The sequence below is a fragment of the Prinia subflava genome, chromosome 3 (assembly GCF_021018805.1).
Source record: "Prinia subflava isolate CZ2003 ecotype Zambia chromosome 3, Cam_Psub_1.2, whole genome shotgun sequence".
Classification (NCBI taxonomy): domain Eukaryota; kingdom Metazoa; phylum Chordata; class Aves; order Passeriformes; family Cisticolidae; genus Prinia; species Prinia subflava.
The window spans coordinates 34,913,981-34,928,405 of NC_086249.1; the positions used below are offsets into that span (position 1 = coordinate 34,913,981).

Here is a 14,425-nt window from a genome sequence, read left to right on the forward strand (position 1 = left end):
GAAGAGAATGTAGGAACCATATGCCAGTAAGAAAGCACATTCCCCTTCCACCAGCATTACTGCACTCACTCATTGTGGCTAAATACACACTCAGTTTGGAGCTTTCCCTCATGAATAGAATGCGGTTTAAGCCCAGGAGTTGTCAAATCCTCAGTTGGTTGTTTTCTTGAGTTTTTAAAATTTATTTTGTAAACTAACTTTTTCCTAAAGAAAGCACTCTGTAAAATCTGTTCCAGGAAACTGGTCCCTGAGTCAGATGGTGTGGTTTCTCAGTTCAGGTTCATTTGCAGATGAAATTGTTCTGCTTTCAGACAGAAGTGGTTCAATAATGGTTTTGATAACTCTGAAATAGTGATTCTGAAGAATATCACACCTAGAAATAAAGGCTGCTGCATGACCAGGTAGCCATCTAATGGAGAGGGTTCATCTAGAGGAAAGTGTTAGCCTGCAGTGCTCCTTTGTTGCATCATGGCCTTCATTCTTTGTCACTAATTGGGATTTGGTTTGGGCTTTTTTTCTTGTTTTTTGTGTATGTGGTAATGGGGTTGTTTGGGCAGGCTGATAGAGTTTGGCACATGTTTGTCTGACGGTCAGACAAACAAAATCGCTGTGGACAGCGATTCAGCCCGTTCTCCTCTGCCGTGGGATTCAGAGGCACAGCCCGGTCCTTCCCGTGCTCTGCAGTTGCAGTTCTGCTCAGCTCAGGTGGGAATGGCTTGTGCTCAGCCTGCCCTGTAAGGTTTGTAGAGCAGCAGTGCACGGCGTTGTGGTGTGGGAATGAAGGTTTGCAGGTGTGGGTGATAGGCTGGAGTCTGCCCTGCTACCCAGCGTCATCGTTCTGTAGACTCTGCAGTGCTAGTGCTCCGGGGAGCTTCAGACCCTACTGGGGATGCCAGGGTTTAGTCAACACTTACTGTGAAACAGGAAGAAGTATTTTCAGTTGAGTTCTCACAGGCTTGTGCGTGGACTGGTTTTGAACCAGTTTTCAATCCTCATTTTCACTGCCAGCATTCAGTGTGAGTATTAATGTGAACCAGAGAAAAATACACGGCAGAAAAATGTGCCAGGGAATGGAGGGGTGAATGCCATGAAGCTTATAGTAAGCTGTATCATCTGGCTTAGAATTGCTTTGTAAAATCAAAACTGGTGTGTGTAGAAACAAGCACATGCAGAGGAATATTGTGCTTTGAGGAATTAGTTAAACTTATCATATAAAATAGTTATCTAAGTGAAAATGTTTTTGAAAACCTGTAGGAAGTGTATTAATTCCTTTTCCTTTATTATAAAATTAAGTGCAAAGATAAGAAAGCCAGGATGTACTGAACCATGATCACCTATTATAAATAAGAGTTGTGTTTAATGCAATTTCAAGCATGGGTACAGAAATAGATGCTGTTTCCAGAAGCAAATGCGTGCTTTGTCTGTCACTTCTATTGTATTCGCTAACAGGCATGTTCTTGCAAAGATAATGCTGAAGTGGAAAATTCAAGGAGCCAATCCTCCCTTTCTTAGAAATGTCTCCAGAGGGGATAATGTCAAATAGTAGTTCTCAGCCATTAATTCTTGGTAAAGGTTCAAAAGAATTTCTGTCTGTAAGGTCAAGAGGGGTAAAATAATTAGACTGCAGAACTGGCCAGCACCTTGCACCGTGCTATCATCTTTCTTGGCACTGCTGTATATTATTTCTACAAATATATGGGGAAGGGGACCGTCCCAATTTTGTATTGAAGATGGCTTTGTCACTGTCTGGAGTTCACATTTAAAAGAGCAGCCTCTTGCTAAATGTGGGTTGGTTTGGGGTTTTTTTGGAAGGCCTAGGTGGAGGAAAAGGTAAATTAGCTGTTTGTGATTTGTGGGTTTTTTAATGACTCTCTGTTCACTGATACAATGTTGCACGCGGGAAATCTTAGAGAAAAATGTTAGTTGTAATTACCCTGTGATTCATATCCAGCTGGAAATTTACAGCATAAAATTATATTGGAAATAACTGTTACCTGTTAGATATTGGAAAAGTGGCATAGCTTTATTTTGAGATACTGTTTTTCAGTACAATCCTTGCACAGTTGCAAGAAAAAGAACCCTGTAGCAGAGGAGTTGTTCTAATCTGGATTTGTGAATACTGTGTCTCTCTCTTTTCTGCAGTATTTGTATAGAAGTAATCGAAAAGACAACATATTTATTGATCCCATCTACCAGACATTTGAACAGGAATTAAATAAAATCCTTCGAAGTTGGCAACCAAGCATACTTCCAGATGGTAATTTTCTTTTTGGTCATGTATATTTTTCATCTCTTAATAGTTATGTATTCTTAAGCATGCATATATATATGTTACGCATTGCAATAGTAGTTGATGAAGAATTACACAGATGTCTTCTTAGATTTAATTTAAAACTACCTGTTTTTATTTGTCTTGTTTCTGGGTAGTCCATGCTACAAGAGTTGGTTTTGCCACTGACTGTTCAAATTGACTATCCATCCTTAGGAGAGTTAAAAAAAGCTCTTTGACCTGTAGTTTTTACCTGAGCTGAACTTATTTTTCAGCCCATTTTTTCCCAGACTGAGGCAGGCAGGCACTGCACTGTATGTAGGTAGGGCTAACAAGTGATTTATTTCAGAATTTCTGACCTGGATTAGGAGGACTCTTTGCTGGGAGTCTTCTGCTCAGAAAGATCATCAGTTCATGGAGGTGGCAAATTTTTTTCCAGCAGACCAATGTTGAACTGCAGAGCTGAACTGAACTGCAGAATCAGCTGTTCTTCCATCTTTCTTACAGTCCTCTCTTGAGTGAGAGCTTGTCCTTGCCAGACCCTTTGCTTTCTCTTCTCAATGTTGGTTTCTCTCAGTACAGCCCAGAGAGCCTTTGTGTCAGGCCCTTCCTGTATCCTGTTGTGGTCCAGGAGTGCTTTCCAAGTGAGATACCCATTAGTAGTAAGAAGAAAGTACAATGTTAGGAGGCCTTAACCTGAGCAGAATAAAATGAATATGCCTTTTATGATGGAATTGAGGTTACTCCTTGGAACATTAATTTCTATGAAATGGTATGAGAGCGCTGCATGTCAGCAATGCTGTTGTAACTAAACAGAAATGTGTTCTCTCTGAAAGTGACTGTAGTGATACTTCCCATTGACTCTCTCAGTGAGTGTCTTTAACAGATGAGTTTGGGGAGTGTGAACATACGACTAAGTTTATAAACAGCTTCTGTCATGATCATTTTGTTACATTTCGTAGTAAAAATAGCCTTTTTTTGGACCTTGACAATTCATGGGTTAATCCATTGTATTTTCTCTACTATTCTTCTTTTCCAAGGATCAATATTCTCTCGAGTTGAAGAAGATTACCTTTGGAGGATTAAGCAGCTAGGATCCCATTCACCTGTTGCTCTTTTGAATACTCTGTTCTACTTTAACACTAAATATTTTGGCCTGAAAACAGTGGAGCAGCACTTAAGACTTTCTTTTGGCACTGTTTTTAGACAGTGGAAGAAAAATCCTCTAACAATGGAAAGCAAAGCTTGTCTTCGATATCAAGTGTCTTCCCTGTGCAGAGCTGATAATGAAGGTACTGTGGCAGTTCAAAGTTAGTATTGCAGGAGCATCCAGGTGGCACTGATCAGGGACATGTGGGCACCTGGCCAGGGCCCGAGCTCTGCCTTTGCATACGAAGTCTGGCAGCTCTCAGAACTCTAACTGGAGTGTGTGATCCATGGGGCAGTAGGGTCTCCGAGTTGATTTGGGCCCACTGGTCTCCATGTGAGATGCTGTGACTTTGCTGTGGCTGTGGGTGGCATTTCCAGTTTGCAGATTTGCAGTTGTGGTGACCCCTTTGTGGTACTTGGTGGGCTGCTTATGGGGAAAAATGTAAAGTAACTTCAAGTTATAGCTTAGATGTTGTTGATTTTCTTCTTAAAGATAAAATTACTACTGGAAAAAGAAAACATGAAGATGATGTGCCAGTATTTGAACAAATTGAAAACACATCTGATCCAGCTAGATGCCCTGTGAAAATGTTTGAGTGCTATCTGTCTAAAAGGTAAGTGTGATACAGGGTAATACAGACAGGATCTAGAGTAAACCAGGTCCAAAAGGAGCTGTTGTGATGCAACATGAAATGTGCTCAAGCAAAGGGAACGGATTGCAATCTTACCTAAATAAAAGCATTGAAATCTCCATTGAAATCTCTTCTGTATCTGGACAAGATGTGCATAAAGTGTGGGAGTAGTGGAGTACTTCAGTGTTAACTGTCAAGGGCTCCATCTGGGAAGGACAATACAATTCAATTTTCTTTACCTGGGAATATGAAGTATCTCTGCAGAGAATTGCCACCAAGGGACCTGGTGGGTTTTCCTGCTGAGGATTTTCTTTGTGAGGTCCCCATCTCTTCACTAAGAATGGGATTAAGACAATGGATTTGCTTCATTCTAAGTTATCAGGCATCTGAAGTGTAGATGCTTTTGAGGTACCCAGTGTGGAGGCATGGTTAAAATAGTAGGAGGAAAACTACTGCTGGTGGTAACCCAGTATTTAGAAATAGCTTGTTTCCTTCCAATCTCCACAATTAATTGTGCAGGAAGGAAGGAAGCAGAAATTACTACATTAAAAAAAAGCGTTGGCAACTCTTAAAAAGATTAGTTTACTAGCTAAGTGTTTTGGAAGCTTGGAAACAACATTCCTTGGAAAGTACTTTGCCTTAATTGTAACAGGCCATTCACATAACTGATTTTAATGTAGATTTTGTGTAACACTCGGGGAAATGTGGTCAAGTGATACCACAGAAATAAAATCACCTTGTATATACAACACAATAAATTAAGCATGAGACTCAGCGTGCGTTAGGAAACGGCATCATTGTCTTAAAGGTGAAGAAAGCACTCACACACAGCATGTGATGTTACAGAGAGAAACGAGTAGCTTGTTGTTAATGCAGCCACCTGTTTTTCATAAACTCAGTTGATCCTGGTTGTTGCAGGGGGATTTTGCCTTCATTTTCTCTACTTCCATGATTTGGAAAGGATTTGCCATTAAAAAGTCAGAGTTGGATTTTTGGACTGAGTTACACAGTCACTGGGGGAGAGACCACTTAATTTTTGTTTAGGAGGAACATCTCTGCTTGGGGAGGGAGGGAAATGCTCTTAAACCCATTTGGAGCATGAGTTAGGATGTGATTGCAAGCCATGCTGTCCTGCAGATGTCGGTCACTGTTGTTAACTAAAGCAGCAGACTGTTTCTCCTGGTTCTGCTTCTATTTTTGTTGAAATAATTTTAATGAAACTCTCAACACTGTAAAAACTATTGTTAAATTTTAGGTAATACCAGCTGTTTGAAATATACTTGGCAACAGCAGACAGCTGTAGCTGAAATTTCAGGTTGCTTTCATTCAAGCTATGAGACACTGTATTGCTGTCTCACTGTAGTCTCAAACTGCACGTCAGGGGGGTTTAGGTTGGACAGTAGGGAGGAATTTCTCCACAGAAAGGGTGGTTAGACATTGGAATGGGCTGCCCACGGAGGGGATGGAGCAACCATCCCTGGAGGTGTTTAAGGAAAGACTGGACTTAGCACTCAGTGCCATGGTCTGGTTGACTCGGGAGTGTTGGGTCACAGACTGGACTTGATGATCCCAGAGGTTTTTTCCAGCTTGATTGATTCTGTGATTCTGTGATTGCTTGTTCCTATAAAAATACTGTTGTTTCACGAAAGTAGGGAGGAGGTTAAAATATTTAAATTTTAGACTGTTTTAAACAACCAAATTTCACTTCTTATCTCTTAATCTGATTTACATGAGAGCAAAACAATCCAACAATCACCCCAGCAGGTGAAGAGCAACACCTGAAATCTTATTAACCAATTTGGGAAGATGAACTGGTAAAAATCCTTATTTTTACTGAAGAAACATGGGATAGAGTGGACTCCTGAAGTCTGCAGTATTTGTGAAGGAGGGAATATTTGTGAAGGAGGGAGCTTGAATGATCACTTGCTCATCCAGAATTAAAAATTCTCTTCTAAGACTTGCCTAAATGGATGAACTGCTAGGATTTCCTGAAAGGAGTCTTCTCTAGTGTCTTAGAGGATGTTTCTGAGCTGCATCTAACTCCTTAATATAGTGGGTAAGGAGTTAAAGGATTAAGATTTATAACAACCAACTTCTAAATAAAATAGGATGAGGAGGGATTTTAGCTGCTTACATTTCTGTGTATCTCAGAACTACCATCCTTGACTTTTCAAGGGAACCCCAGGCTTTCCACATCAGCCAACAATTGTGTGAGCAATTATTGATGTAATTGGTGTTGTAATTAGTGTTGGGCCTCTTTGCAAGTCAAGGAAAGTGCTTTCTGGTTTAGCAAGGCCTGGATCTGCAGGTTTTTGAGGAGTCTGTGGTCTCCTGCATCCTTGCAGGCATTTGGGACTCTGAGGATGTGGGACTGGCTGGGTTTGGGCCAGAGCTGGCATGGCTCCTTCTGTCAGCAAGACCGCATTTCTCCACATTATTCTTTTTGGTTTGGTTGGTTTGGGGTTGTTTTTGTAGCTTGCCTAGGTACAGTTAGAATTTTGTTTGTGCAGGATTTTGGAACTGCTGACGTACTGTTTTGTCCAGTGAGGCTGTGTTTGTAACCCGCTGTGTCCTCCTCCTTGTAGCCCACAGAATCTGAATCAGAGGACAGACATGTTCTATCTGCAGCCGGAGTGCTCCGTGTCGGCAGAGAGCCCCATCTGGTACACTGCCACCTCACTGGACCGCAACACTTTGGAAAACATGCTCGTACGGGTTCTTCTAGTAAAAGACATTTATGACAAAGACAATTATGAACTGGATGAAGACATAGATTGAAACAAACTTCCAAAAACTGTCACGGCAACGAACAGCATTAGATATAGTCATGCTGCTAGACCTTTACTATGGAAAACATTTCAAGTTTACCCTTTGTTTTATGAGTTTTGTAGCAGTGTGTACCCTCACCTGGGTATTACCATGTAAATAGTTTGTGAGTGAAAGTCTCCATTATTCTGCGTAGTGGTTTTAGGATACATAACAAACACATTTCAGATTCTTTTTTTATTATTTATTTGATTAGGTATGTTTGTAACTTTTTACATTGCAAAATATGAATGAGAATGTGCCATGTGTAATTTTTTTTCCCCTTGTAGTAAGATACATCCATGTTGCACAACTCTGCTGTTGGAAGCTCCTTTGGAGGAGGCTCTTTTAATGGCTTCTTAAACCGGACGCTTGTGTATGGGTAGCACTACTAAAGTTTAGAACTTGCTGTGTCTTTCAGGATTTTTAAATGAATTGTAAACTAATAGGTTTTTTACTTTTTAGTTACTGAAGCCTTATAAGGTTATGTAGAGAGATTCCATCTTATGTACCAAAAATAGACAAAGGAGAATGCTGTCAATATTGGTGTACTTTAATGTGAATCGATTCTGGTGAACACATTTTTTTGTTGCCCTTATTAAAACCTTAGTGTCCTTTTGTTATTTGTGACTCTCTCTCAATTGCCCCTACAAATAAAATATATATGTAAAAATAAATGAATATAAGCTTAGAGCATGTGGTCATCAAGACATGTATTTTGTAAAAAAGAAAACTAAAACCAAAAGCTCCTCAAAAAAAAAAAAAAAAAGGAGAAAAAAAAGGAAAAAAAAAAGATGTCTGATGACAATGCTGTGTAATCCTTTTTTCATCTTTACTTTTCGAATCATAAATGCCAGTACCTCATATTGATGTAAATTTGTCCTTTGTAGCCTTATAGAAAGGGGTTCTATGCCATATTACGTGAGGTAATACGGTATGCTAAATTTTTAACTTCTGTTTGTCCTTGCATTGCTGTATTTAAATACAGTCAATACTTGACCATGGGTGGGAAAATTCTTTTAACTAATGCCTCCATTCAAAAGCCATATGAGATGTGAAGTTGCAACAAGTTGAAAGATAATTTTTCTTGAAGAAAAATCCTTTCATTTGCTCTATATCCTTTATTTGTGCTTACTTTACTTAAGTAGTCTGATTTCCAGATACGTGTTTAACTGCACAAGTTTTGTTATTTGCTCTTATTTAACTGATGCAAACAATATGGTGGTTCAAACAATGGTTTTGCTATTGTACTGAAAAAAAAATGTAGTAGAATATTCTACTGTAGAGTACTCATAAGCTTAAGTCTCTCCTAAATGGCATTAATTATCTGTTGAGAGGAATCATCTACTAAAGGAGAATTTTTCTATGTATATATATTACCACCTAAGGATTTATTTCTTGCAAGGGCTGCATGGCTTTTTCATTTTCCTTAGCTTAAAAGAATGCACATAAGGATGCATCTTTCTATATAGATAAATAAAGCTTCAGTTGCTTTGTTTTGTTAAACAAGTTTATTTAAATTTCTGCTATTCTGGTGTGTCTGTGAGTATGTATTGATTTTAGATATACCACTATTTCAAATGGAGATGGAAATGTACATGTTTAATTTTTCATTTCTTTTTGATGGCATTACCCTTCCTGTGAAATCAAGAAATACAACACAGCACCAGTGAGTAGATCACCAACAGCTTCAATGCACCTTTCCCTTCGTGAGTGAATATTTAAAAACTTAGTTCATTAACACTTGTTTTTTTCAAACAGCAGCTGTAGAATATGCCCACTATACATAAAAGGGATGAAATCAGGAATTGTAGTCATTGTTTTGTTCTGGTCTCTCCAGCTTTTTTAACACCTGACTTGGCCATAAATTAAATTTACATATGGGGATCATTACTAATTACCTAGCGAAAAAGGAAATTTGAAATATTTCATTTAAATGTAACTTTTTAAGTGTTTTGATAAATACCAGTAAGGATCACTTGCAGCCCCTTCTCTATAGTTCAGACTTCGAGGACTTCAGCAGAGGCTTCCCTTGCTCCCTGATTATGAGTGTTTAATCACAAACACACTTTTGTATAACTGCGAACCTTTAATGTGAAACTGAAAGTTAAGTATATCTGTTGAGTGTTTTGTCTTAAGCAAGAATTTTAAATTCTCAAAATCAGATTTCTTAAATAGTAAGGTCAGTCTTTAGTATGTCATGTTGAACAATCTGTAGGCATTTTCAGCACCAGAAGGAAATAATGCTTCCTAAATTTTGTCAGAAACTACGTTATTGTTGTAAATTCTTTCCATTTTCTACCCCAGATTCATCTGCCATCAGTATAAATAGCCAAGCTGAGTTTTGAAATAGACATTTTTACATGTAGATCCATGTTGGAGATACAAAGACGGTTGTCAAGAAAATAACTTATTCCAGAAGATGGAGCTATTCCATCATCAGCAATAATGTTTTTTGAGTGGTTCATGTGTTCAGATTGAACGTTGTAAACTGCAGAGATATTGCAGTCAGGTCTGCATCATGGTTCAATGTATGCATTTTATTCCTAAATTTGAATGGTGATGCGAAATGCAATAAAATACCTTAGTTCTGAAAAAATAAAGTTATGCAATTTTATAATAATTAGAAGTTCAGGGCAAATCGGTTGGTTTTTTTGTTTTTTTGTTTTTTTTTTTTTTTTTTTTTTCCTTTGGCAGAACTGTCAGCAACTGGAGTAGAATAAGGTTGATGTCAAGAAGTTACATGCTGTGCAGGACAAAATACGATGCTCTGTTCTCCACAGGCACACACCTTTCAGGTAGTGAAGTGTCTAAGTAACCTGCCCTCACTTTCCCCTTAAAGAGGGTGTGTGGTGGCACCCTGGCTGCTGAGGGCATCCAGGGCATCCCTGTGAGCTCTGGCAGAGATTCCCTGAGAACTGTAGTGTGGGGACTGCACCACTCTGTCCACACACAGCCCTGCACTCCAGTCCTGGCGGGGTTTTCTTAACTTCTCCAGTCGTACCAACATGTGCTCTGCATCTCCTTGCTGTCAGATCAAGTTTTGAACAATTCCCAAGTGAAGCAGTGGCCTTAAGACACTAAGAGAGTTGGAGAGCGGCAATAAGAAAATTACACAGGAGGCACAGTCTAGTGTGAGAAGCAGTGAAAAATTGATGCAATTTTCAGAAAATGAATTTACTTTGTTGGTCATCTTTTTTTATCTGTGACCGTATTAGGTCAATGAGAATAATGCAACTTTTTCTAATTAGGGAACTAAGCAGAAATTGCAACAGTTGATTTTTATTGAACAAAAGGTTGTGGTTGTGAAATAATTTCACTGTGTACAATATTAATTACCTTTAAAGTGCTCACAGTGGGACTCCACAGTGCAGTAAAATTTGTTTTCTCAGTATCTATGATGCTGTCCCAAGAGAGGCTGTATAAATAGGTGGGGAAAACAGGAGAGGTGGTCCATAAACCTTGCAGTCCTACAAGGAAGTGGTATGTAAGATAGAAGAGAAAAAGGTATGAGTAATGGGAGGAACTCATCCCATACCCATTTTTGCTGACATTTTTTATTATATAGGGGGAATTTTTTTCTGTTCCACTTTCCCATTTTGTCTGTTACTGTTAGGAACAGCAGTTAAATATTTTAATTTCCATTTTTTTCAACATCCACTCTTCAGTTCATTGCGCTCATGTTGTGCATTATATAATACATGTTATGTGCAGGACTGGGTATGTTGCAGAGTTAGTGGAATGGGAGTTTAGGTTACTGAGATGTGAGAGGGTGTTTGGCCATCGTAAGTGAAATGAGTCTCTGGGTTATAATGCCAAAGGTTAATGATGTTTTGGAAGCATTGACATTTGAGCTACCCTTTGTTTAGGGTTAGAACTAAACCATAGGATTTGTGTGTCTCATGAGGGTTATGAGTGTGGCCTGCTGTCCCCAGGGACTTGGTTATGTGTGGCAATTTTTCATTCCTCAAGTGAGAAATAAAGCTTTCCTCTGGCAGCTTTTGAGTTTGAAGTGTTGAAACCCAAAAGCCTCGGCACACGAGCCACAGCACCTGGGACTAGCATGTGATGGGGCACATGCTTTGAAACTCAGGCTGGTGTTTGTGTCTGTGACACAGGGAAACCAGGCAGAAAAGGTTGACTGTGTCCACTTTGAACACCTAGCAGAGTTTAAAAGGTGCAGGTTTAATATCTACTTTCTGATGAGGCCCTCTGAGCTTCTGACACCTGTTACAGCTTCCTGCATAGCCTAGCTCAAAGCTTTTCAGCCAGCAATTCCTGTACACATGGTGGATGTGGAAAAGAGGTCTGTATTTAAAAGGGTTTAGAGTGGCAAGTTTTGGTTTCAGGAAATTGGTGTGTTGGTGTTTCCAGATACATATATCTGGAAAATTGTTTCCTCACCCAAGAACTGGTTATCTTTATGGAATAAAGCTACTGATACAGCAGTCATGTGTGACACAGATTGCAAGTGCATAATTTGAGTAGGGAAGGATGCAGTTAACTCTCTGTATTGTGTCCCAGGTACTGGTGAAGTATTGCAGCACTTCTGATTGTTTCGTGACATGTTTTTCTACCTCCAGTGTGCTTTGCACCCCCACCCCCCTTTATTTGTTGTTGGTTTGGTTTTGTTTTGTTTTGCTTGGTGTGTGAAATGAAAGAAGAAAATCTCTGAAGATAACAGAGTTCTTGGAAAAATCCTTCAAGGACACCATCAGCCATTTCCTCTGTTGCTGGCAGGAGGACGTGAGAGGTGGCTACTGGCAAGGAGCCATAAAGTAGCCCTCTTGTTTGTCATAACTAGGAAGACTTGAGCAGAGCAATTTCTGCAGTGTTCACAAAAAGGAAATAGGAAAAAAAAAATGAGAAGATCAAGCTCAACTTTGATTTCTTACTCAACTACTTTTCCAAATTCCAGCAATGTGAGTATGAATGAGATGTGAACATGATCTGAGTTTTGCTTTCTCTGAAATGTGGCATTTCCTGGAGAGGTGGCATGTGGCACTTGGTGAGGGACATTTCTGGCTGCCACCCTGCCTTGGGGCAGGGGACAGTGTCAAGGCAGCAGCACAGCTGCTGTTTTCCTTCCTGACATGAGAGCTGAAAGCTTCCTAAAACTGTTGCCCTGGTTTAAATCTTTACTCTGTATTACCTGCCTTGGCCCAAATTACTGAGAGTTATGAGAATGCAGATGAAAATGTGTGTCCCTCTGTCACTGGGTGCCTACAGCTGTGCAGAATGTGAAAGCTTTCGAAGGCAAAGCCCATGGATGCCAAGCAGGAGAGGCAGTAGTTTGGACTTGAGAGGTCTGGAAAGAACAAAACCTAACAATAAACCAGCTCCTTCTTTGAGTTATGCCTGTTCCTGGGTTTCAGTTCGTATATTAAAAAAAATTTGTTTTGGTGGCTAGGTCTTCCCCCAAGCCAGAGCAGAGCAATTTTTGCAATGTTCTTTGGTTTCACTCAGAACAACTCCTCAAGGATAGGTCTTCTGCCCAGTACAAGGAGAGTTAGGGTTAAATAAGCATATTTTTTCTTCATTTATGTATTTGTTCATTTATTTATTGAAATAATTGTTCCTTGTTCACCATCACAGAAGAGGGAAGTGTTCAAAGCATTAGTGGGTTGTGTCATGTACAATGTGCTTATGTACTTGTGAGTACCTACTCGATTTTGGTTTTTCCTGAAATTCTGGGTCAAAAAACATAAAACCTCTGTCCTTTTAGGCAAAGGAATAGGAACATCCTTGTCATCTGTGGAATTTAAACTGCTGACATTTCATTTGTGTGAAAACGCTGGAAGTGCTTTACCAGTTTAAAATATGAAAAATTATTTTTTAGTATGTTAGCTGAGTAAGTCATGAAAATTACTTCCAGTCATGGAGGTTATTTCTGCTTTCAGCATGCACTTCACAAGGCAATATGTGTAGTATTTGCATTTCTAGTCTTTAATATTTTTTAAAATATCCTTCTTGGAAGTGAAGCGAGTGCTTTTCAGCTCAGGATAAAGCTGTGTCACTAAGACAAAGGAAGGGGCTCACCATCATTGCAAAATCATCAGCCTCGGTACCTCTAGAAAAGAACTAGTTCCAAAAATCTTCCCTCCTCATTATATCTTAAAATATTTTCTGCTTGTCTTTTCTCCAGCCCTATATGTGACATCCACATTAGTAACAACTCTATTATGGTAATAAAAAGAATAAATGCAGGAAGATTTATAATCTGATTTCTCTTAACTTAAGCTTTTTTTGTTCCTTTTTTCCCCTCTGATGAGTTCTGGCTGTATCAGTGACCAACAGGGATTAAAGGAGGAAGTTGTAAAACATAGTAAATAAGGCAAGTTTGAAAGAGAACAGGAGGAAGAGCAATCTTTGGCCCTAATGTCAGCTGATGGAACTGAAAAGGCCTTTGAATTCTCTACTAGTGTGTCCCTTCAGTTCAGGTTGGTTGGAGGAGAGGAGCCCAGGCACCTTTAGCAATGGACAGATCTGTTCATATACATGTTCCTGTATCTTGGACAGCTCTTACTGAAGCAGTCATCTCTGAAGACCTTCAGGCAGAAAGTATTCCTTATCATGAAATTCCACCTCATTCCCAGAGGTGGTGTCCAGCGTGTATTTTGGCGTATTTTAAAAACGTGTCCCCAGCCTCAGGGGAGAACATTCTCATCTGTATCCTTGGTGTCTTGTCAAGACACAGTGGTTTCTCAGTGAGTTTCAACTGGACAGTCCCACAAAGTAAAGGGGGAAAAGGTTCAAAGTAACTCCTCACATCAACTAAATCCCTAGAACCACAGGCCAGTGGCAAGTTAGGCCTCAATATGTTGTCAGAACAAGAGAGAATTCTGTGAAATACCAGGGATAAGCTCAGTTGGTTAGGGAATGGTGCTAATAATTCAAAGTCGTGTGTTTGGTCTCTGTGTGGGCCATTCACTTAAGAGCTGGACTCGATGATCCTTGTGGGTCCCTTCCAACTCAGAATATTCTGTGATTCTGAAATTCCTTGGTGGCTCTGCAGTCAGTTTAACAAGGGACCAGATTTAGTGCTGCAGTTACTGAACTTGCTAAGGACCTGACCAAACCCAAAGTTTTCATCAAGACTTCAGCTATTGAGAAAACTAATTTTTTAGATATAGCAGGGAGATCAGGCATAGAAAATCAATCTTTTCATGCATCATTTTCAGCCCATCAGAAACTGGGTTTGCATCCATTTCTGGGGTCCTCAGTGTAGGAAAGGCATGAACTTGTTGAAGCAACTCCAGAGGAGAACCACAAAGATGCTCAGTGCTGGACAACTTTGAGGAAAGGTTCAGAGAGCTGATGTTGTTCAGCCTGGAGAAGAGAAGGGTCTTAAGGAGAGTGTAAAGGGGCTTAATCGAAAGATGGGGGGGGAAATCTTAGCAGGGCCTGTAGTGATAGGACAAGAGTAATGTTTTTAAATTAAAAGAAAGTTGATTCAGACTAGATAGAAGGAAGATATTTTTTACAATGAGGGTGGTGAAACACTGGAGCAGGTTACCAGAGAGGTGGTGCATAGTTCATTGCTGAAAAGATTCACAGTCAGGTTAGGTGG

The 14,425-nt window shown here is 39.7% G+C and overlaps 1 protein-coding gene across 18 annotated transcripts in view; it reads left to right on the forward strand.

Annotated features, from left to right (window-relative positions):
* The window catches only part of ZMYM2 (zinc finger MYM-type containing 2), an 87,042-nt gene extending 78,678 nt beyond the window's left edge, over nt 1-8,364 (forward strand). For 17 of the 18 annotated variants that reach the window (XM_063394621.1, XM_063394622.1, XM_063394627.1 and 14 more), the window contains 4 exons: nt 2,143-2,257; nt 3,310-3,561; nt 3,912-4,032; nt 6,636-8,364. In XM_063394621.1, the coding sequence (XP_063250691.1) occupies nt 2,143-2,257; nt 3,310-3,561; nt 3,912-4,032; nt 6,636-6,828 (681 nt within the window). In that variant the 3' untranslated portion in view covers nt 6,829-8,364. Of the gene's footprint in view, nt 1-2,142; nt 2,258-3,309; nt 3,562-3,911; nt 4,033-6,635 lie in introns of those variants that run through there. The other variant, XR_010080010.1, reaches the window with a different exon arrangement.
* Nucleotides 8,365-14,425: the final 6,061 nt, after the last annotated feature.